This window comes from Helianthus annuus, chromosome 16 (genome assembly GCF_002127325.2).
Source record: "Helianthus annuus cultivar XRQ/B chromosome 16, HanXRQr2.0-SUNRISE, whole genome shotgun sequence".
NCBI lineage: Eukaryota > Viridiplantae > Streptophyta > Magnoliopsida > Asterales > Asteraceae > Helianthus > Helianthus annuus.
The window spans coordinates 156,199,040-156,224,355 of record NC_035448.2 but is presented as its reverse complement, the minus strand read 5'-3'; the positions used below and the strand labels follow the sequence as shown (position 1 = coordinate 156,224,355).

At 40.1% G+C, this 25,316-nt stretch overlaps 1 protein-coding gene and 1 long non-coding RNA gene across 2 annotated transcripts; one reads left to right on the top strand and one right to left on the bottom strand.

Annotated features, from left to right (window-relative positions):
* Positions 1 to 1,307: 1,307 nt before the first annotated feature.
* On the bottom strand, positions 1,308 to 13,656 carry LOC110918060. Its single transcript, XR_002581048.2, has 3 exons — positions 13,443 to 13,656; positions 13,089 to 13,360; positions 1,308 to 1,366 (listed from the first exon to the last, which is right to left on the bottom strand). It is a non-coding gene; the product is annotated as an uncharacterized LOC110918060 (long non-coding RNA).
* A 2,296-nt stretch (positions 13,657 to 15,952) lies between these two features.
* On the top strand, positions 15,953 to 16,728 carry LOC110919806 (CENP-B homolog protein 2-like). The gene is made up of 3 exons (XM_022164058.1): positions 15,953 to 16,057; positions 16,170 to 16,413; positions 16,490 to 16,728. Exons 1-3 carry the CDS (start codon positions 15,953 to 15,955, stop codon positions 16,726 to 16,728), a joined length of 588 nt encoding a protein of 195 aa, XP_022019750.1.
* The last annotated feature ends 8,588 nt before the right edge of the window (positions 16,729 to 25,316 follow it).

Sequence of the window (25,316 nt, the reverse complement as noted above, 5' to 3'; positions counted from 1 at the left end):
CAAACTGTTCATAATCGAGTTAATAAATCTAAATCACAATTTGGTTAATTTGGTATAAACCGAACCAACATAAAGTAGGTGGATTCAAGCTAGTTTCAATTAATAAATCCAATCATATATTGGACACATAACATACTACTTATAAAAAATAATGGTGTTTTTTATGTTGATGCGGTTCGGTTCGGTTAATTAAGTAGGTGGATTCAAGCAAATTCGATTTTGTCTGATTTTCTCAATCAATTGTTGTCATGATTCGATTTTTCTGCAACTGGCTAAAAGAGTAAACGTAACAGTTCTGCACAGCTAAAACAAATAATGCGAGACATGACTGTTCAAACCAAAAATACAAAGATACAAATCCATCTATGGTGGTTCTCAAATATCTTAGAAATAGGTATGGATTGAAAAAGTTTGAAGACATGCAAAACTCGACAAAAAACAGAGAGAACAATCACTCATGTAGGATATTAGCATCCCAACATTCATGAGGGAAGTACGGCATGTCTATCACCCGCGTTTTTCTACCTTTACCACTGCGATTAACGTAACTAACCCACCCGCATAGCATGTGAGGATCCCCGCAGAATTCTGGTTCTTTAATCACCCATCGCATTTCGTCAACGTCAACTTCAACAGGGAATGGATCGAATGGCCGGTAACCCGTAATGAGCAGCTTTTAACCCAAAATTCCAAATTCTGGAAGCAAGACATGTGACGTCAACAAATTCTTCATTTTTAGCGGTGTCAGGGCGGGGTTAGGATCGAGTCTCACTTCACATAAACCGATGTCTTTGTTCAGGGTATATATCTTTCCTTTAAAACATGTGAAATCACTGATTGGGACATTGGATGACAGATGAGTCCAGCTCGCTCGTTTACCACTAAACGAGAACCATATTGTCCTAGAGTGTCAGGATGAGATCACAAAGACAAGGGTACCCTGAAAGGCATTTAGATCAGCAACCACTATCCGCTGTTTGTGAAAAGACAAGGGTACCCTGAAAGGCATTTAGATCAGCAACCACGTGAACCGGGAAGGATATTCTTCCGTTAGAACAGGGAAGGATGGTCCGGAACATTCTTCCGTCACAGTCCTCTAACCACCACTCTTTTCTTTTAGCCACTCGAGCGGAGATGTGTATGGCCATCGGTTGTCTAGACAACATGAACTTTTTTCCTGTTTGATGGGGCACTTGTCCGCTACAACTTGCACACACCACTGAATGCAAGAAAGTCGACAACTCCCAGCCGCATCATGATTAACAAGGGAATTTCTGGGCTCGACCAGGATGGTGTATCATCATCTTCGTAATAGTCTTGGATCTCTTCCTTTTGCTTGCATTTTGATTCTGCTTTCCAGACATCCCTACAGTATTGAAGGAAAACTGACTATTCAAGCTCCTGGTAATATATGGAATGTAGGTCCCTTTCCGGAGGATGACGAACCTAAACCTTGTTATACTAACCCACTAGCGAGTGCGGAATCCAAGCTAGCAAGCAAACCGGGATGAGACAAGTATAAACACAAACACACAAGATTCACCGATTAACACCACTGTATTAATACGTATGAAAGGTTTCGGTTACAAGCACTATGTTCACAAATCTGTTCTGCGAACTCTCAAGTGTGTGTGTGTGTTCGGACAGAATGCTCTCAAACTCTCTATCTTTCTATCTGTGTGCATCTGCCATCTAACATACACTGCATGGGTATATATATACCCAGCATCTGATGTCTGGTCCGAAGGATCCGATAGATGATCGAAGGATCATCTATCGATGACAAAGCTGTCGAAGGATCCACAAATACTTCGAAGGATTGCATATCCTTCGAAGTCTGACAGTATCCTTCGTTGCCTATCTTTCGATGTCATCGAAGGATCTACAATATCCTTCGATTAGCTATCCTTCGACACAGAACATCTTACAACATTTTACAAACTGTTGTCCAAGTCAAACCGGAGGATGGTTGACTTGGTCAACTTACAACAATAACAAGGACATCGTTTACATCGTGACCGAATACAGACGAAGTACAGACACAAGTGCACCAACAAACTCCCCCTTGGCTGTAGCTTTGTCTTTATCTTCTATAGTTGTAGACTCGTCTCGAACTTCGATGGTCTTTGGTCTTCGAGTTCTCAAAACTCTGATGTCCTTTCAAGTCTTCAAAGTCGAGGATCTTCAAAGTCTTCACGTATTGAAAGCAGAGAGTGTATCAACAAACTACCCGTATCATGTAGGAAGTGTGTTGACAAACTCCCCCTTAACATAAGCTCCCCCTTGAGTTATGCTCGTGAAAAACTTGATCTTTATGAAGTGAGATCCTGGTGGTGTTGATGATGGTCAGCGGCAACTCGATCATCTTCATCCTTTGAGTGCCTTCACGTCGTGTCTTCATTCCGAACTTGTCATCGACTATGTTCTCCTTGCCTTTAGAATCTGCACATGCAAGAAATCTAAACGCGTAATGAGAACAACTGCTTGGAATATAGTTAGCATAAACAAATGACACACGTATGACCATGTCACAATCAAACACCGTCCGACAGTTTGAAAGTTTAATAAATTTGTCAATTTTAGTTTAACTTTCAAAACTTGCAAATTTCGACCGTTTATGAAGATTTAGTCAGTTCGGTTTTCAGTCAGGTTTCAGGTAACGAAGACTCGAGCTCCAACATCGTACGATCGAAAATAAAGTAGAAATAGAATCTTTTTGGCTTTTACAAAGTTTATATTAAAACACACCTAAAATCTTTTTGGTATTTTTGAATGAATTAAAAGGCAACAATTTTAATATCCTTTGAGTGTTATCAAACGACATCACCGCTAATGTCGTGCTGATATGCACCAAACGACGAAACTGTTTTAAAAGAAAACAATAAAAGTTAAGCAGTAAATAAATATATACAGACATTCTTTTTGCGAGTTTCGAGGGTAAGAGAATCATATCAGTGTACGGTCATGCCAAAACACTCTTGTTGTTCAGTTAGTTAACATTAAGATAAGCATCCTATAACAATTATCGGTATTGTTGTCCACTTAAGCTCAACTTATCAGATGTAATCATGGCGAGGGGATACGTTAAGGTATGATTTATACTTACCGACCGGTGTTCATCCACGTCACGACACATTCCCGTATCAAGGTATGCACGAGGGTTCATCTTACCGGTGAGTATACCGGTTATCATCTGTTTGACCGTATATGATGTGAGATTCTCACTTATTTTGATTTGAAAACAAGCCCTATGTGATATAATCACTTATTTATGAGGAACTTGATTTTCATATGCATGAGGGCACAGGTGCAAGTCCATGAACTTGACACCCGGATAAATGTGATATTTTATCACTTATTTTGTTGGACATGTGATTGTTTATCACTTATTGAGGTCGAATGCAGTATGCAATATGTACACGTATGTATAGTATCATGGAAGATCTAGACTTGCGTCCCCGTTATTTTTCGGTAAAAGATACAACCATGATACCCAGATGATAAGCAGCATAAAGACCGAATATCTCAGAACCTCGGCAATCTATCAAACGAAATTTCGGTACTAAGACCATATGCCAATGAGTGGTTCCCACCTGGTCTTCAGTCGATTAAGATTTATATCACCCTGCACACTTTAAAATGATTGTGAGCCTACCGATACATCTTATATAGAGCTGCTTATCGTTTTTCATTTAAGGTTTAAAGAGGTTTGGATAGACCACTGATGTACTATCATTTTCTCTTTTGCTCGCCAGGAAACTCATTTTTGTTTTTCTATTGTTTTTGAGTTTTTGAAATTTTTCGATGTTTTTGGATTTTCTGATATTTGGATTTTCTCCCCCTAAAATCAATAAACTAAGACAAATTTAAAACACACAAAGATATATACAAAAATGATTTTCCGATGTTGGTTTACTCTTGCTTGACCTTAATGCCGTTTACCAATAATAAGAAGTCAAATCTAGATTTGTCAAAAGCTTTGGTAAATAAGTCGGCACGTTGGTCATCGGTGTGGACCTTAACAACATCGATTAGCCTTTTCTCAAAGCAATCACGTATGAAGTGATATTTGATTTCGATGTGTTTGGTCTTTGAATGCTGCACAGGATTTCTAGTGATATCTAAAGCAGCAGAATTATCAACGTAAACAGGAGTAGTTAGGAATTCAAAACCGTAGTCCCGCATTTGTTGTTGGATCCAAAGAACTTGGGAGCAACAACTTGAGGCAGCAATGTATTCAGCTTCGCATGTTGATGTAGCGACACACGTCTGCTTCTTGCACTGCCATGTGACTAGGCGATTTCCTAAGAACTGACATCCAGCCGTTGTGGATTTACCGTCGATTTTGCATCCGCCAAAATCAGAATCACTGAAAGCTACCAATTCAAAGTTATTATCCCTAGGGTACCACAGACCGGTGTCAGGGTACGCCTTCAAATAACGAAAATTCCTTTTAACAGCTGCAAGATGTGAGGCCTTTGGGTTAACTTGATATCTGGCAAGCAGGCACGTTGGGTACATTATGTCTGGCCTTGATGCTGTGAGGTACATAAGAGATCCGATCATTGCGCGATAGTTTGAGGGGCTAACAGCTTCACCCTTCAAGTCAGGAGTAATTCCGTGATTAGTTGGCAATGGGGTACCAATGGGCGTTGCATCAGACATCTGGAACCGGCTCAAGATGTCACCAACATATTTAGTCTGATGGATGAATATCCCAGACTCTGTTTGTTGTACTTGTAGGCCCAAGAAGAAGGTCATTTCCCCCATAGCACTCATCTCGAATTTATCCTGCATTATGCGCTCGAAATTCCTACACAAGACATCATTAGTAGAACCAAAAATAATATCATCAACGTATACCTGTACCAGAAGAAGATCTCCATCTTGTTCTTTGATGAAAAGAGTACAGTCGATAAGACCTCTTCGAAAACCGTTCTCCAGCAGATAGTGTGATAAGGTTGCATACCAAGCTCGCGGTGCTTGATGAAGACCATAAAGAGCTTTGTTGAGCAACCAAACCCGATCGGGATGGATAGGATCTTCAAAACCTGGAGGTTGTTCGACGTATACCTCTTCTTCAACCACACCATGTAAGAATGCACTTTTCACGTCCATCTGATAAACCTTGAATCCTTTGAAGGACGCATAGACTAGAAAGATTCGAATTGCTTCGAGACGTGCCACTGGTGCATAGACTTCGTTGTAGTCGATCCCTTCAATCTGACGAAAACCTTGAACGACTAAACGTGCTTTGTTTCGGATAACAACTCCGCGGTCATCCTTTTTGCATTTGAAAACCCAACGGGTACCAATCTTCTTGTATCCAGCAGGTTTCTCTACGAGTTTCCAGACACCCAGCTTCTGGAATTGTTGCAGTTCTTCCTGCATTGCTTCAACCCAAGCGTTGTCTTTCAAGGCTTCTTTCCACGTTCTTGGTTCTTCCTGTGAGACATAACACGCGAAGGACCAATCGTTTGTTGCCCGGATTCTCGAATAGCTGCATACAAGCCTGCATTGTTGTTATTTCGTAACATGTTTCTTGTTTGAACGCCACTTTGCACATTTCCAATGATGTTTTGTTGAGGATGGGTATTATGAATCCTTGTTTCTGGATTATCTGGAACTGGAATATTTATACCCAGGTTGTTCAGATTAAGATCAACAACCAAATCAAGGCCCGGAATTGACGAAGAGGATGATGCAGTAGCCTCAGCTGTTCTAGCTGTTCTATGGGCATCCACTGGAGGTGTACCCTCTGAAGTACCATGAACTGCTGTTGTAGGGGCCTCTTGATCTGCATCTAGAAATTCATCATCCTCTGAAGATTCGTTCAATTCGTTTGCATCATGAAAATCCTCATTGTTGAGAGTATTATTGTTCACCGAAGAAGATGGTTCTTGATTAACAAGAATTGGACGAACCACCGGTGAAACTGTTGCATTGTCACTCTCGAAAAACATCCTAGCCGCAGCACTTTCTTCAACGGCTTCAACATTGATCGAATTGAAGAAGTCATCGTACTCAAACATCCAAGGTTGACCCAGATTTTTGACTGGCAAAGTGTGCCTTTGTACTCTGACCTCAGACCATTCCTCGACCCTTTTAGTCTCTAGATTCCAGACTCGCAAGTTAGGGGTGGCATACCCAAGAAAGTATCCATCAATTGCTTTTGCCCCAAACTTTCCATTAGGATCGATGATTGTGCATGGAGCTCCAAACGGTTCTAGATAAGACAAATCTGGTTTCCGTTTTTGAAGAAGCTCAAAGCAGGTCTTGTTGTGCCTTTTGACTGTAAGGACTCGGTTCAATGTGTAACATGCAGAGGCCACAGCTTCAGTCCAGAATGGAATGGGCAACTGTGACTCCACCAACATTGTCCTAGCAGTCTCGATCAATGTGCGGTTCTTACGTTCAGCGACACCATTCTGTTGAGGAGTATAAGCTGCACTAAACTCATGAAGAATACCCTTTGAAGTGCAGAACTCCGCCATGGAATGATTTTTAAATTCAGTACCATTGTCGCTACGTATCCGCCTAACCTTCAACTTATACAAATTCTCAATCTGAATGATCAAGTTTTTGATGATGCCAAAGGTTTCACTCTTGTGTGCCATGAACGCTACCCAAGAAAATCTAGAATAATCATCTGTAATCACGAGGCAGTATTGATCACCCCGAATACTCTTGTGCTTGACAGGACCGAACAAATCCATGTGCAAACGTTCAAGAGGAACTGCCACCGTGTTGATCTTCTTTGTAGGGTGCTTCTTCTTTGTTTGCTTTCCTTTCTGGCACGAAACACAGACGTCTTGAAGATGGAAATTTTTTAGGGGAACACCATTCACCAATTCATTTGAAACCAAATGATTCATTTTGCGTAAGTGAATGTGACCCATTCGTCTGTGCCAAGAAATAGTGTCTTTTTCTGTGGCTTTGGAAACGAAACAAGTTGCTTGTGCAGACGTCGTAATAGCTTGGCTCATATCAAGGACGTACAAATCATTTATCCTTGGAGCCGACAAGAGAATCCATTCTTTTGGAATTTTGAAGCCCGGCTTCAGCACATAACATCCATTAGCATCAAAGTGTACGGAAAATTGCTTGTCACAGATTTGAGAAACACTAAGAAGATTGTGATCAAGTTGTTGCACAAAGTTGATCTTGTCAAAGCTGACAATCCCGTTGGATATCATTCCTTCACCCGTTATATATCCACCTTTATCTCCAGCAAAAGCAACATAACCTCCTCTAATAGATTTGACGTCGTAGAGAAGCTTCATGTCGCCTGTCATGTGCCTGGATGCCCCACTATCAACAATCCAATGACTACTGACAGTTCCTCCTGGAACACCCTGCACATGAACTCAAATGAATTAGTTGGAGATGGGGACCCAAGCCATTGTGGTCTTGGGTCTTCCATTTTCATCAATGACAATAACTTCTTGTCTTTGATGGTTGGTGAATTGTGATGGTCCCCCTGATTCAGTAGCCGATTTTGGTTTCCAGGTCTATTTTGTTTTACCAGTGTCTTTCTTTAAAATGTTAACTTCTGGATTGTTTGAAGTTGTAGAATTGTCTGGTTTTACATCAACAGATTGTTTTTGAACCACATCGGTTTTAATTGCTTTTTCAATCTTTTTGACCTGTTGGCGTTTCTGTTTCTTTTCCCTTTCTTTTGCAAGGCGGGGATCTTGTCTCACAGAAGCAGATCGCTTACGGTCATTGTGGTCACGGGGAACATCAAATTTTTCTTTTTGCTTATGAAGATATGGACAATTTCGAATAATATGTCCAATTGTTCCACATTCAAAACATGATCTTCGTTCAACAAACCCCGAAGTATCATGTGATCGCTTAGCCGATGATGTTGAACTTTGTGAACCCGAGGTACTAGGCTTTGAACTGTTTTGTTCATTTCTTTTCAAAACAGTATCTTTCTTGACAAAATCTAAGTTGGATTTATTTTCAAACGTTTCAATTTTGTCCGTTCCCGTCGATTTCACAAAGTTAACGTTTTTCTTCTTCTTTTGATTCGGCTTCTTTTGGGCTTCAGCCGGTGATTTTCCTTTGGGCTTGGTGTGATTTTGCTGTTTTGGCACCGTTGGTAATTTCTTGTTGCCCAATTGTTTTCGAATTTCAGCCTTTGGAATAGGAGGACACTGTGTAACTGTAACACGTGGTCCTGTCTTTCCCAAAAACTTACTTGTCGAATTTTCAAAGACTTTGCAGATTAAGGATTGATTAACATTCTTAATGGGAAAATCTTTGTCTCAGTAAATTTTCTCATCACCAACTAGAGTGTACAGCAAATTCACACTCTCCGGCTCTTCTGCAGATGAGGACTCAGTTGCAACAGTCGTAGCGGGTTTTACAGGGGGATCACATAGAATGTGATTCTCGAGAGGTATGTCCTCATTTTTGGCTACCGCATCAGACTTTGCTGGGACAGTATCATCAGATTCATCATCAGAAGAATCAGCATCCTCAATCACAACTGGAGGATCTTGATTCTGTTCAGCACTTACAAATGTATCTGCTGACACATCTGAATCTGAGGATACTTCCTTTTGGTATCCGAGTCCTGCAGCAAACTCTTTCACATCTAGAGGCACAGATGGTTCAAAGAACACCCTGTCCTCTTCATCAGGCATGGCATCATAATTGTGTCTAACTGGTGGTGGACATTTCTTGTAGCCAATGCATGTGACATCCCTCTTTTCCTTCTGAACATCAATGATGTGATCCAACACATAGCTAGAGCTCAAATAACTGTCTAGCTTAAGCTGGATCGCATCGCTTTCTGTTTTCACACAAGCCATCTCTTTTTGCATAATCTCCAGGCGAGATATATACAAATTAATATCAGTTTGTTTTCTTGAAACCATTTTTGTCAGTTCAGTTTTATCTTTCTTTAAGGTCTCAATTACTGACTTAAATTCTTTTTCATGGTTTTCATAAAACATGTTGGCTTCTGTGCATTTTGAGAGATCCACAGTCAACTTCTGATTGTGGATGAATGTCACATCATATTTCTCTTGCAAAGCCTCATGCTTGCTTTGCAAGTCACACCACTCAGCACTCAAGGAACTATGTTTGTCTTGCAAGTCAAACAAACTAGCTTGTAAAGCATCATGTTTGGCTTGCAACTCAGACATGTTTCCTTCTAAGTCAGCACACCTAGCATGCAACCTAGCACATTCATCACAATTAACAGCAGTGGGTTCATCGACACATACCTGACTTGATGAACCGTCGACATTAGCCATAAAGGCTGAATGGAGAGAAGACGAAGTATAAGCAGCTTGATCCACCAAAATAGATCTTCTTTGAGTTTCTGCTGCAGCTTCCTCCAAAAGCTCATCAAAGTCAGCATCAACCGAAACATTAGACGTCTCACCCACATGATCATCACCAGAATTGGATGATTCTTCATCAACACTCCTGCTGTACCCAGACGAATCTTCATCTTCAGACGATTCACCACCATTGGCAGAAGATTCTCCACCACTGGTGTGAACTAACTCCTTCACAACCTGAGCAAAACATGTTGTTCCATCGGGAGTATCACCACCCAACTGGATTGACCAGTCACAACCTTCATCCACCTGAACTGCAAGTGCCCGGTTGGTTTGGTTGTTGACAGGCACCAATGTACGCTCATTGTTTCTGTTCTGCTGGTTGCCTTGGTTTCTGAAGGGGTTTTGATTCCCGTGTTGAGCTGGCTTTGTGCACTCCCTTTTAAAGTGACCCCGTTCACCACAGTTGAAGCACTTAACAGCTTGTTTATCGAACCCATACTTGGTGTCTCTCTTACTTTCCAAGCTGGTTCTTCCAGTACTTTCCATCCAATCCTTTGCCCTTCTCACAGCACTCGCAAAGGCCCACTTGATATCCATCAAGTCCATCTCTTCTTTATCAATCTGCCGGTAGTCTTCTTGTGTCAGATTAATATTGCCAATCTGACCTTCTATCAACCCACAGTACGCGCTCACTACAGTGTTAAGCAGCTCCATGTGTTCCTTAGCTACTTCTACACTGACTTTAGAGAAGCTGGAAGTGTCGAGCTTTACTGTACTTGGCTTTGATTGTTGACCAGCAGATGATGTTCCTCCATAACATGCACGTTGTTGTTGAGCAGGAGGCGGAGGAGGAGGTGGTTGTATTGGATTTCCGTACATATCTGTGGTGGGAGGTGGCTTAACAGGAACTTGCACAGGGTTGCCATACATATCCGTGCTAGTAACAAACGCCGTTTGAAGTGGAGCATGTGGACCAGTTCTTGCAGACGAAGAATTGGAAGTTCCACAATACATCTCTGGATTTTGCGCCACTGGAACTCTTTTTGCCTTTAATGTTTCCTCCTGATCCTTGTTTTCCAAAAGCTGCACGAAGTCGTTGATATTAGTGGTTCTCAACACTCCGTTGTACTTCAGGATTTCCAAGAAACTACTCCATTGAGGAGGCAAAGCATCAGCAAACTTCTTCACCACTTCAGCTTGAGTTGTCGTTACACCATAATTGTCCAATTCCGTAAGCAAATGATAAAACCGGCTTGTCATATCTCCCAAGGACTCCTTATCCATACAAGTGAAACCATCAAATTCTTTCTTGAGAAGATCATGACGCATTTGACGTGTTGCTGCATTTCCTACTCCTCTGGTTTTCAATCCGTCCCACAACTTCTTTGTTGTCTTGAAGCTGACAAACTGGTGGTAGATATCCCTGCTTAACGCCTGGGTGAGAATGGCGTATGCCTTCTTTTCCAGATCATAGGTTTTCTTTTTATCTTCTGGAAGATCGGCAAACGTAGCAGTATCTGAAGCAGCAACCTCTATGGCTTGATCGAAATCTGTAGTGAAACGTATCCACAATTCGGTATTTTGACCAAGAACATATGTTTTAAATCTCTCAACCCATCCTGAATATTCATTCAAATGCATCAACTTTGGAGGTCGATTCAAACTTCCTGTTTCGCTTTCGCTTAATAAGATACTTTGAATGCTCGGAGTTTGATTCGATACCAATGCCCATTGATTTCCCTGAGAAGATGTCGATACCGGAGACTCGGCCCATGAAGGAGATGACCTTGTATTCGTGTATTTTCCATCGTCTGGAGCCGGTGTACCCCACCATGAGGGAGTGACACCTGAACTTGTATATTTACCACTATCTGGTGCCGGATTCCACCAATTCGGATTCATGATTGATAAGCAAAATAAATGCTAAGTGAATATTCCGAAAGATCACACAGCCGAAGGATCCTGTTCGAAAGATCTAAAATCACAGAAACTTGTTAACAACAAACAGACCACAATCGAAAGATCAAATCTTGTTCGAAGGATCAACAGTGCTCGAAAGATCACTGTTGTATCTCGAACAATGATTTCGAAAGATTCACAAGCTCGAAGGATTCACTATTTGAAAGATCCTTATCTTTCGAGTATATATCCTTATCTTTCGATGAACTGTCTTTCGAATAGATTCCCTGGTCGAAAGATATGTTTCGGACTCCGAAGGATGGGTCGAAAGATGATGATCTGTCGATCCTTCCTTGATCGAAAGATGGTCTTTCGATGTCGAAAGATATCTTTCGAGCGACTCTGACACACTGACACTGATGTGAAAGGTTGGTGAAAAGGTGATGTGATAGGTAAGGTCAACTTTCGGCAAAAGGGTATGGCAGACTGTACTTTCTTACCAACCCAAGATTTTCAAACAAAACTTACCCAAAATGGACAACAACCAGTCACCGGAATAATGACCGGAAATTGGCCGGAAAACACCAAATCACTTAAAAACAAGTTTTAAGTTACCCAACCCGCCTTTGAACACTCCCGGTTAGTTTAGAACACGTTTTTCAGTTTAAAAATCCAGTAAAACCAACAAAAACGGGTGCTAAACCAAGTGTCCAAACACACCAAGAATCTTGAACAAAACCCGGTTTTAAACAAGGTAAAGAGCCTTAGCTCTGATACCACTTGTAGGTCCCTTTCCGGAGGATGACGAACCTAAACCTTGTTATACTAACCCACTAGCGAGTGCGGAATCCAAGCTAGCAAGCAAACCGGGATGAGACAAGTATAAACACAAACACACAAGATTCACCGATTAACACCACTGTATTAATACGTATGAAAGGTTTCGGTTACAAGCACTATGTTCACAAATCTGTTCTGCGAACTCTCAAGTGTGTGTGTGTGTTCGGACAGAATGCTCTCAAACTCTCAATCTTTCTATCTGTGTGCATCTGCCATCTAACATACACTGCATGGGTATATATATACCCAGCATCTGATGTCTGGTCCGAAGGATCCGATAGATGATCGAAGGATCATCTATCGATGACAAAGCTGTCGAAGGATCCACAAATACTTCGAAGGATTGCATATCCTTCGAAGTCTGACAGTATCCTTCGTTGCCATCTTTCGATGTCATCGAAGGATCTACAATATCCTTCGATTAGCTATCCTTCGACACAGAACATATTACAACATTTTACAAACTGTTGTCCAAGTCAAACCGGAGGATGGTTGACTTGGTCAACTTACAACAATAACAAGGACATCGTTTACATCGTGACCGAATACAGACAAAGTACAGACACAAGTGCACCAACATGGAAAGGCTCGATTTATAAGAAAAAATAATGCGAGAACAAGATTAGTTTATTTACACAACCTTGAAAATTTTTCAATCTTGAAAATTTTAAAAGTGTAAGAAATTTATTGAAATGCATCTTTTATTCATCTATATTGAAATAAAATTTACAAATTAGACAAACAGCACACATAGAGTATCCTTCCAGTTTTGTAAGTTTGGTTACGTTGGAAACTAGAAATCGCAAAATGCAATAACAAAGATACCACTATAAACAAATTTACTTGATCTTAACAAAACTCTCTAAACGAACCATTAGATCTCTGGAAACATAGAAATCTTCAAACAGATTGTATTCTTATCAAGTAACTCAATTTTAACAGTGTAATATTCAATAGCATAAATCTTTTTGAGAAAACAAAATCTCAAAACTTTAATAGTACCTTTCGTATAGGTAAGAAAGCAAAATCTCAAAACTTTAATAGTACCTTTCGTATAGGTAAGAAAGCAAAATCTCAATAGAATAAACTTTAATTTTGAGAAAACATAGTCTCAAAACTTTAATCAGTGACTATGGCACCATCCACGCTATTGCCATCTCTACTCAGATCTAAAAGCAAGAAGTAACAACTTATTCCGTATATGTTCAGGGTCTTCTCCTTCATCAACAAGCATTTCAAAACACATTCCGGGAGAATAATTAACGTTAAGTGCTTCCATGACCTTATCATAGGGAACTATAAAAGCAGAAGCACACACCCTGCAGTAAATTTTGATGTTTAATTACATACGATGAGACCATTTGCATTTAAGTGAAGAGGTGTTGGGGTAGAGAAGGATACCTAGGATGGTAAATTACTTCCAAGTTAGTTCTTGTGTTCATGGCATAAGATGCATGGAATAGTACGCCACGTCGCATAGTTTTTCCGTGTACGTACACATCTGATTTATGATAGCGCATATTTAACATTCAAAAATACAAAATCATAATCTGAAAAGAAAAAAAAAATCATATAACAAGGATATGGACATTTGAATTTATAATACCTGAGAGATACCCCATGAACAAGCAACATGTTATGATCCAATCCTCGGACTAGAGTGAAATCAATGGATACCCTGAGTGGATTGATGGCTAACACACACAAAAAATATATACTTTTATAATCAGAACACGTTCGTGACAGAAAACCCTCAGACCAAATCGTGAATTAATGTTTTCAATTAGCCAACACATTTAATTTAGAAAACCGAAAATCCTAAAACAAACACATTAGAAAATGTAAAAATAAAATCTATACATGTATTCCTTTAAATTATGAAAAGCAAAAATCGACAGATCAGAGGGTTTTGAAAACAAGTCGCTATTTTGATACATGTATACCAAAGATTATAGTTGAACTCTTAATGCACATGATGTATAGTTAGATAACAATCGGAAAATGACTTACATGGACATTGAATCGGATATCTCATCTTGCCCTAAAGTTACTGTGTTAGAGCAGGCTGCGGCGTCCATGAAAATCAAACATTGTATAAACCAAATTTAGGCAAATTTAATAAACCAAATCAAACCGATTAGATCTCACTGACTCAAGAAGAGCACAAACTAAAATCATGTAAGAATAGGTTAAACCAAATTTAGGCAAAATAATCAGAGTTCAGATTCATAGACGGAAATCGGTAAGATGTTACATTGTAACGGCAACAATTAAACTAAATTTTGTAACCCTAAATCTAAAAAAAAAGTCAGCAGGTTTTAACTGAGAAACCTGTGGAAGCTAAGTCAACAAGAAAAGAAAAAACACAGTGTTTGCGACAATAGCAAACAGCGATTAGGTAGGTTAGAGATACACAAGAGTCAAACTAACTTAACCCAAACTTATGCAAAATAATAAGATTTTGGATTAAAATATCCGATTTGTAGACGAAAATAGGTAAAATGTGAAATTGAATGCGTAACAATGAAACTAGACTTTGTAACCCTAAATCAGAAAGAACATAAGGCCAAAAGATTTAACGGATAGATCTATGGAAGAAAACAAGCAAAGTGGAAACATTCAAACAGAGAAACCATGAACGAACAAATACCTGCAATCGCAAACAAGCGGCGCTGAAAATGGAGACGTTGATGGAACAGTCGCGACAATGGCAAATAGCGACTGGAAATTAGGGCCCAGACAAATTAGACGTTGATGGAACACATAACATTTTAATATTTGTTTTAAACTAGAAAATAATCTATCTACATTAGAAACTCTATAAAATAATACATTTGGGACCAACAAAATTCATTAATTAATCGATAAATTAATAATTATTAAATTAATAATTATTAATTTATATATTAATTAATATTTTATTAATTTATAGTAGAATACTTAGTTTACAAACACCTTTCAAGCTTCCACTTAATTATTTGTTGATGCATTTTTGTGTCTGTCATTAGTCTTGTAATTTACGATGTATTTTGCACGGTCTTTTATCGTTTATCGAGTCTGTATTTGCCGTCGACCAAGTCGGATATCATCCTATCCACTTGTGTCCGACTTGTTTGTCTCCTTTTGGTTTGTAATGCTCTATGAACAATGCATGTTGCATGTAAAGGGTAGTTCTGTGTTTGGTAGGTGTTTATTTGTTAACTGTTGTTTGCTGTCTGTTTGTAGCAAACAACTGAACTATTGCAGCCTTCGACGAAACAGGTTGTTTCGTCGAACACAGGACCACGAAACAGGCTCTTGTCCATTTCACTGTGTTTCGTCGTGGTCTGCAACGAAACAAACTTGTTTGGTCGGACTTTGGGATTCTTCAGGCCCAAGTATATGGACCCTTGTGTTTCGTCGGCCCACTTGGTGTTTCGTCGATCACTAAGGCCCAGGCTGCTATAAATAGACACCCTCTGTTTCGTTTAGAACTTAGAGATGAGAGCATACCCAAAAAGTCATTCTGTCTAGACTGTGTTTGTATCAGTTTGTATTCTCATACAGTTTAATCAAACGATTGTGTTTCTTTGGTTAAACCATTGTTGTTACTGTTTTCTATGTTTGATTTGGCTTAGTTACGTGGATTCCGCACACGTGACTTTGTTTGTTATAAACAAGGATTTGGTTGTGTAAATCGGTCCTCCGATTTCGGGACCTACATTATTGTATACAATGCATGTATATCAAATGAACGGCCCAATTTGAAAGAAACCTTCAATCTCCCACCTTATTATGCTTCTTGTGTTCAATGTATCACTTTATAGACATTAAAAATATTTTCTATATAAATACAAGATCAAAATAGGTTAACACAAACAAATCATACACACAACATGGCTTCCCATCTTAAAGGTGTGAAAAAAACAACAATGACAGACGAGATTCGAAGAGCATTATGCAAGCACAACAAGGATAATCTAAGTCTCACTCAAAAGCAATTGCAAGAATGGGTTCATAGTAACTATGGTTTGCAGGTGAGTCAAGCGACAATATCGAATACAGTTAAGCGGTATTTAGAGTATCTCTCACTTGCTCCCGAAAGAGGCGATGTTAAGCGTCATAAACCTGCAAAATTTCCTGACCTAGAAAAATCTCTCTATGAATGGATTCTTCAATATCATGAAAGATATGTATCCAGTGGATACTCCATACTTTACTTTTTCTATTGGTTGGCTTGGAAAGTTCAAAGCAAGATATGGAATTAAAAATTTCCTGCGTTGTGGAGAGAGTGGATCTGTTGAAATGGAGGGCATGGAGGACAAATTAAAATCCATAAGAGACAAAGTTGATCAGTTTGAAATGAAAGACATCTTTAATATGGATGAAACAGGTTTGTTTTTTTATTATTTTATTTTATATTTTGTACTTTAGTGATGTAATTATTTACATGTTTTGATCTTAAACAGGTTTGTTTTTTAGACTTCAACCGGATCATTCCCTTGCGACAATGCAGCTTGAAGGGAAAAAACAAGACAAGGAAAGACTAACTGTTGCTATTTGCTATAATGAGGACGGTTCCGAAAAACTTCCTTTATGGATTATTGGGAAATATGCTAAACCAAGGTGCTTCAAGAATGTAAACTTGAACATTCTGAATGTTGGTGCACTTGTGTCTGTACTTTGTCTGTATTTTGTCACGATATAAAACGATATCCTTTGTTAGTCCTGTAAGTTTGACCAAGTCAACCATCCTCCTGGTTTGACTTGGCCAAACAGTTAGACAATGGTTGTAGATGAGTTGTCGAAGGATGACTCATCGAAGGATGAGTCATCGAAGGATTGTTTAGATCCTTCGATGAGCTCGAAAGATAAGCCTTCGATGGATGTTGATGGACCTCGAAGGATATCATCATTCGAGGTGTATATGGGGATCCTTCGATAGGTTTCAGATCGATAGATGATCTTTCGATCATCTATCTGATCCTTCGATCAGCCTATCTGATCCTTCGACCAGACGACCTGTGTTGGGTATATATACCCGTGTAATGTGTTCACTTCATTTGGGGGACGAGAGACAAGATAGACAGAGAACACAGAACACACACACACTGTTTTAGAGGGTTTGCAAAACACATTTGTAAACATAGCTTTGTAACTGAACCTTTCATTCGTATTAATACAAGTGGTGTTAATCGGCGAATATTGTGTGTCTTGTTTGTGCTTGTTTCATCTCGGTTTGCACTCTAGCTTGGATTCCGCACTTGCTAGTGTGTTAACATAACAAGGTTAAGGTTTAACCTCATCCTCCGAGGGACCTACAAGTGGTATCAGAGCCGTGGCTCTTTTCCTTGTTAAAAACCGAGTTTATACAAGACTTTGGTATGTTTGGACAAAACTCACATGGTTTAGCACCCGTTTTTAGTGTTTTTCTCGCTTTTCTTGACGTAAAAACGTGTTCTAAACTAACCGGGTATGTTAAAGGACGGGTTGGGTAACTTAAAAACTTGCTTTTAAGAAACTTGGTGATTTCCGGCCAAATTCCGGCTTACTCCGGTGACCGGTTTCTGGATAAGGATCTTCCATTTTTGGTAATATCTTATTTGTCAAATCTGATTTGGTAGAAAGTATGGTCTGAACATACTTTCTGCCGAAAGTTTCTACCAACCAATCACCTTTTCACCAACCTGTCACCTTTTGTCTGCTGTGTTCGTACAGGTCGAAGGATATCCTTCGAAGTCGAAAGATTATCTTTCGATCAAAGGAGGTTCGACAGATAATCATCCTTCGAACATCCTTCGAAGTCTGTGACTTATCTTTCGATCCAAGGAATCTTTTCGAAAGATATATTGTTCGATCTACAGTTCTTATTCGAAAGATAAGGATCCTTCGTTTTGGAGAATCTTTCGAAATTATTGTTCGAAATTCAACAGTGATCTTTCGAACACTGTTGATCCTTCGAGCAAGTCTTGATCCTTCGATCTTAATCTGTTTAGGTTTAACAAGTTTGTGTTTTTCAGATCTTTCGATCAGGGATCCTTCGGCTGGCTGCTATCATTCGAGATATTAACATAGAATTCACTTTTCTTGTCAAACATGAACCCAAGTTGGTGGGGAACTCCGGCTCCAGATAGTGGAAAATACACAAATACAAGTTCATCTCCCTCATGGTGGGGTACACCGGCTCCAGATAGTGGAAAGTACACAAATACAAGTCTATCTCCCTCATGGGCCGAATCTCCGGTGTCGACATCTTCGCAAGCAAATGCCATATCGACAGGTCAATGGGCATTAGTATCAAATCAAACTCCGAGCATTCAAAGTATCTTATTGTTGGTGCACTTGTGTCTGTACTTTGTCTGTATTCGGTCACGATGTAAACGATGTCCTTGTTAGTCATGTAAGTTTGACCAAGTCAACCGTCCTCCTGGTTTGACTTGGCCAAACAGTTAGTATATGGTTGTACAATGTCTGTGTCGAAGGTTGGACCATCGAAGGATTGCTTCTATCCTTCGATGACCACGAAAGATATGCTTCAATGGATGATTGATGGACCTCGATAGATCATTCTTCGAGGTCCCTGTGAATCCTTCGATAGCAGTCTGATCGAAAGATGATCTTTCGATCAGTCATCCTGATCCTTCGACAAGACTTGCTGTGTTTGGGTATAAATACCCATGCAATGTGTTCACTTGTAGACAGATGCACACAGACAGAAAGATACGAGAGATAGAGAGCATTCTGTCAAGATAGAACACACACACACTTTGAGAGTTTGCAAAGCACATTTGTGAACATTGAGCTTGTAACTGGAACCTTTCATTCGTATTAATACAAGTGGTGTTAATCGGTGAACTTTGTTTGTATTGTGTTTATGCTTGTCTCAACTCGGTTGCACTCTAGCTTGGATTCCGCACTTGCTAGTGTGTTAATATAACAAGGTTAAGGTTTAACCTCATCCTCCGAGGGACCTATAAGTGGTATCAGAGCTAAGGCTCTTTACCTTGTTAAAAACCGGGTTTGTTCAAGTTCTTTGTGTGTTTGGACACTTGGTTTAGTACCCGTTTTTGGTGGTTTTCTTGCATTTTTAAACATAAAAACGTGTTCTAAACCAACCGGGTGTGTTAAAAAGCGGGTTGGGTAACTTAAAACTTGTGTTTAAGGAATTTGGTGATTTCCGGTGTGTTCCGGTGACCGGACTTTCCGGATAAGATTTGCCATTTTGGGCATATTTTATTTGAAGATCTGAGTTGGTAGAGAAGTACAGTCTGATCGTACTCTTTTGCCGAAAGTTGACTCTACCAACCCATCACCTTTTCACCAACCTATCATCTCAGTGTCAGTTGTGTCAGTAGTGTTCGAAGGATATCTTTCGATATCGAAAGATCATCTTTCGATCAAGGGAGCTTCGATAGATAGTCATCTTTCGAGCAATCCCTCGAAGTTTGAAACCTATCCTTCGATCCAGGAATCTATTCGAAGGATATCTAGTCGAAAGATAAGGATATATACTCGAAAGATAAGGATCTTTCAAATTGTGAATCTTTCGAGTTTGTGAATCTTTCGAAATCACTGTTCGAAATTCAACAGTGATCTTTCGAACACTGTTGATCCTTCGAACAAGTGTTGATCCTTCGATTGTGGTCTGTTTTAGTTCAACTAGTTTCTGTCTTTCGAGCTTGGATCTTTCGGCTGGTCACTTATAATCTTTTAGTTGTTTTGAGTGTTATTTTCAGGAATTCAATTTATAAAATATGAATCCGAGTTGGTGGGGAACTCCGGCTCCAGACAGTGGAAAATATACAAGTTCGGGTTCAACTCCCTCATGGTGGGGTACACCGGCTCCAGATAGTGGAAAGTACACGTGTACAAGTCTATCACCTTCATGGGCCGAGTCTCCGGTGTCTACATCTTCACAAGCAAATGCCATATCTTCAAGTCAATGGGCATTAGTATCGAATCAAACTCCGAGCATCCAAAGTATTTTATTGAGCGAAAGCGAAACCGGAAGTTTGAATCGTCCTCCAAAGTTGATGCATCTAAATGAATATCCGGGCTGGGTTGACAGATTTCGTACGTACGTACTGGGGCAAAATACCGAACTGTGGATACGTTTCACTATAGATTTTGATCAAGCTATAGAGGTTGCTGCTTCAGACACTGCTACGTTTGCCGATCTTCCTGAAGACCAGAAGAAAACGTATGATCTGGAAAAGAAAGCATACGCCATTCTCACTCAGGCGTTAAGCAAGGATATCTACCACCAGTTTGTCAGTTTCAAGACAACTAAGAAGTTGTGGGACGGGTTGAAAACCAGAGAAGTAGGGAATGAAGCAACACGTCAATTGCGTCATGATCTGCTCAAGAAAGAATTCGACTGTTTCACATGCATGGATAAGGAGTCTTTGGGAGACATGACAAGCCGGTTTTATCATTTGCTTACTGAGTTGAATAATTTTGGTGTAGCAACAACTCAAGCAGAAGTGGTGAAGAAGTTTGCTGATGCTTTGCCTCCCCAATGGAGCAGTTTCTTGGAAATCCTGAAGTATAACGGAGTGTTGAGAACTACAAATATCAACGACTTCGTGCAGCTTTTGGAAAATAAGGATCAGGAGGAAACATTAAAGGCGAAGAGAGTTCCATTGCCACAAAATCCAGAAATGTATTATGGAACTTCCAGTTCTTCGTCTGCAAGAACCGGTCCACATGCTCCACTACAGACGGCGTTTGTCACAAGCACGGATATGTATGGCAATCCAGTGCAAGTTCCTGTTAAGCCACCTCCCACCACAGACATGTATGGAAATCCAATACAACCACCTCCTCCTCCTCCTGCTCAACAACAACGTGCATGTTATGGAGGAACATCATCTGCTGGTCAGCAATCAAAGCCAAGTACAGTACAGCTCGACACTTCAAGCTTCTCTAAAGTCAGTGTAGAAGTAGCTAAGGAACACATGGAGCTGCTTAACACTGTAGTGAGCGCGTACTGTGGGTTAATAGAAGGTCAGATTGGCAACATTAATCTGACACAAGAAGACTATCGGCAGATTGATAAAGAAGAGATGGACTTGATGGATATCATGTGGGCCTTTGCTAGTGCTGTGAGAAGGGCAAAGGATTGGATGGAAAGTACTGGCAGAACCAGCTTGGAGAGTAAGAGAGACACCAAGTATGGGTTCGATAAACAGGCAGTGAAGTGCTTCAACTGTGGTGAACGGGGTCACTTTAAAAGGGAATGTACAAAGCCAGCACAGCACGGGAACCAAAACCCCTTCAGAAACCAAGGCAACCAGCAGAACCAGAACAGAAACAATGAGCGTACATTGGTGCCCGTCAACAACCAAACCAACCAGGCACTTGCGGTTCAGGTGGATGAAGGTTGTGACTGGTCAATCCAGTTGGGTGGTGATGCTCCCGATGGAACAGCATGTTTTGCTCAAGTTGTGAAGGATGTAGTTCACACCAGTGGTGGAGAATCTTCCGCCAATGGTGGTGAATCTTCGGAGGATGAAGACTCTTCGGGTTATAGCAGGAGTTCAGATGAAGAATCCTCAAGTTCGGGCGATGATCATGTGGGTGAGACATCAAATGCTGCAATCGATGTAGATATTGATGAACTTTTGGGGGAAGCTGCAGCAGAAACTCAAAGAAGATCTATCTTGGTGGATCAAGCTGCTTATTCTTCGTCTTCTCTCCATTCAGCCTTTATGGCTAATGTCGACGGTTCATCAAGTCAGGTATGTGTCGATGAACCCACTGTTGATAATTGTGATGAATGTGATAGGTTGCATGCTAGATGTGCTGATGTGGAGAAAAGTATGTCTGAGTTGCAAGACAAACATGATGCTTTACAAGCTAGTTTGTTTGACTTGCAAGACAAACATACTACATTGAATGAGAATTTGTGTGACTTGCAAAGTAAGCACGAAGCTTTGCAAGAAAAGTATGATGTGACTTTTATTCACAATCAGAAATTGACTGTGGACCTTTCCAAATGCACAGAAGCCAATATGTTTTATGAAAATCATGAAAAGGAGTTTAAATCGGTAATTGAAAAGTTAAAGAAAGATAAAACCGAGTTAACTAAAATGGTTTCCAGAAAACAAACTGACATTAATTTGTATATATCTCGTCTTGAGACAATGCAAAAAGAAATGGCTTGTGTAAAAACGGAAAGTGAGGCAATCCAACTCAAGTTAGATAGTTATTTGAGTTCTAGCTATGTGTTGGATCACATCATTGATGTCCAAAATGAGAAAAGGGACGTCACGTGCATAGGCTATAAGAATTGTCCACCACCAGTGAGACATAATTATGATGCCATGCCGGATGAGGAGGACAGAGTGTTCTTTGAACCATCTGTGCCTCTAGATGTGAAAGAGTTTGCAGCAGGACTCGGATACCAGAAAGAAGTATCCTCAGATTCAGATGTGTCAGCAGATACATTTGTAACTGCTGAACAGAATCAGGATCCTCCAGTTGTGATTGAGGATGCTGATTCTTCTGATGATGAATCTGATGATACTAATTCAGCAAAGTCTGATGCGGTAGTTAAAAATGAAGACATACCTCTTGAGAATCATATTCTATGTGATCCTCCTGCAAAACCTGCTAAGACTGTTGCAATCAAGTCCTCATCTGCAGAAGAGTCGGAGAGTGTGAACTTGCTGTACACTCTTGTTGGTGATGATAAGATTTATTCAGACAAAGATTTTCCTATTAAGAATGTTAATCAATCCTTAATCAGTAAAGTCTTTGAGAATTCGACTAGTAAGTTTTTGGGAAAGACAGGACCACGTGTTACAGTTACACAGTGTCCTCCTATTCCAAAGGACGAAATTCGAAAACAATATGGCAACAAGAAATTACCAACAGTGCAGAAACAGCAAAATCACACCAAGCCAAAAGGAAAATCACCGGCTCAAGCGCAAAAGAAGCCGAATCAGAAGAAAAACAAGAATGTAAACTTTGTGAAATCGACGGGAACGGACAAAATTGAAACGTTTGAAAATAAATCTAACTTAGATTTTGTCAAGAAAGCTACAGTTCTGAAAAGAAATGAACAAAACAGTTCAAAGCCTAGTACCTCGGGTTCACAAAGTTCAACATCATCGGCTAAACGATCACATGATACTTCGGGGTTTGTTGAACGAAGATCATGTTTTGAGTGTGGAACAATTGGACATATAATTAAAAATTGTCCATATCTTCATAAACAAAAAGAAAAGGTTGATGTTCCCCGTGACCAAACTGACCGTAAGCGATCTGTTTCTGCAAAACAGGATCCCCGCCTTGTAAAAGAAAGGGAAAAGAAACAGAAACGCCAACAGGTCAAGAAAATTGAAAAGGCAATTAAAACCGATGTGGTTAACAAAACAGCTGTTTCTGTAAAACCAGACAATTCAAAAACTTCAGACAACCATGAAGTTAAAATTTTAAAAGATAACACTGGTAAAACAAAACAGACCTGGAAACCAAAAACGGTTACTGAATCAGGGAGAACATCACAATTCACCAATCATCAAAGACAAGAAGTTATTGTTACTGATGAAAATGGAAGACCCAAGACCACAATGGCTTGGGTCCCAATCTCCAACTAATCATTTGAGTTCATGTGCAGGGTGTTCCAGGAGGAACTATCAGTAGTCATTGGATTGTTGATAGTGGGGCATCCAGGCACATGACAGGCGACATGAAGCTTCTCTACGACGTCAAATCTATTAGAGGAGGTTATGTTGCTTTTGCTGGAGATAAAGGTGGATATATTACGGGTGAAGGAATGATATCCAACGGGATTGTCAGCTTTGACAAGATCAACTTTGTGCAACAACTTGATCACAATCTTCTTAGTGTTTCTAAAATTTGTGACAAGCAATTCTCAGTACACTTTGATGCTAATGGATGTTATGTGCTGAAACCCGGCTTCAAAATTCCAAAAGAATGGATTCTCTTGTCAGCTCCAAGGATAAATGATTTGTACGTCCTTGATATGAGCCAAGCTATTACTACGTCTGCACAAGCAACTTGTTTCGTTTCCAAAGCCACAGAAAAAGACACTATCTCTTGGCACAGACGAATGGTCACATTCACTTACGCAAAATGAATCATTTGGTTTCAAATGAATTGGTGAATGGTGTTCCCCTCAAAAATTTCCATCTTCAAGACGTCTGTGTTTCATGCCAGAAAGGAAAACAAACGAAGAAGAAGCACCCTACTAAGAAGATCAACACGGTAGCAGTTCCTCTTGAACGTTTGCACATGGATTTGTTCGGTCCTGTCAAGCACAAGAGTATTCGGGGTGATCAATACTGCCTCGTGATAACTGATGATTATTCAAGATTTTCTTGGGTGGCGTTCATGGCACACAAGAGTGAAACCTTTGGCATTATCAAAAACTTGATCATTCAGATTGAGAACTTGTATAAGTTGAAGGTTAGGCGGATACGTAGCGACAATGGTACTGAATTTAAAAATCATGCCATGGCGGAGTTTTGCACTTCAAAGGGTATTCTTCATGAGTTTAGTGCAGCTTATACTCCTCAACAGAATGGCGTCGCTGAACGTAAGAACCGCACATTGATCGAGACTGCTAGGACAATGTTGGTAGAGTCGCAGTTGCCCATTCCATTCTGGACTGAAGCTATGGCCTCTGCATGTTACACATTGAACCGAGTCCTTACAGTCAAAAGGCACAATAAGACCTGCTTTGAGCTTCTTCAAAAACGGAAACCAGATTTGTCTTATCTTGAACCGTTTGGAGCTCCATATACAATCATCGATCCTAATGGAAAGTTTGGGGCAAAAGCAATTGATGGATACTTTCTTGGGTATGCCACCCCTAACTTACGAGTCTGGAATCTAGAGACTAAAAGGGTCGAGGAATGGTCTGAGGTCAGAGTACAAAGGCACACTTTGCCAGTCAAATGTCCTGGTCAACCTTGGATGTTTGAGTACGATGACTTTTTCAATTCGATCAATGTTGAAGCCGTTGAAGAAAGTGTTGCGGCAAGGATGTTTTTCGAGAGTGACAATGCAACAGTTTCCCCGGTGGTTCGTCCAATTCTTGTCAATCAAGAACCATCTTCGTTGAACAATAATACTCTCGACAATGAGGATTTTCACGATGCTGCTGAGTTGAACGAATCTTCAGAGGATGATGAATTTCTAGATGCAGATCAAGAAGCTCCAACAACAGCAGTTCATGGTACTTCAGAGGGTACTCCTCCAGTGGATACCCATAGAACAGCTGAAGCTACTGCATCATCCTCTTCGTCAATTCCGGGCATTGATTTA

Excerpts from the sequence above, each read along its gene's own strand:
- LOC110919806 (XM_022164058.1), top strand. The coding sequence starts at position 15,953 with ATGACAGACGAGATTCGAAGAGCATTATGCAAGCACAACAAGGATAAT. Across the intron at positions 16,058-16,169 it reads ATAGTAACTATGGTTTGCAG|AAAAATCTCTCTATGAATGG; the intron begins GTGAGTCAAGCG and ends TTCCTGACCTAG. Across the intron at positions 16,414-16,489 it reads CTTTAATATGGATGAAACAG|GTTTGTTTTTTAGACTTCAA; the intron begins GTTTGTTTTTTT and ends GATCTTAAACAG.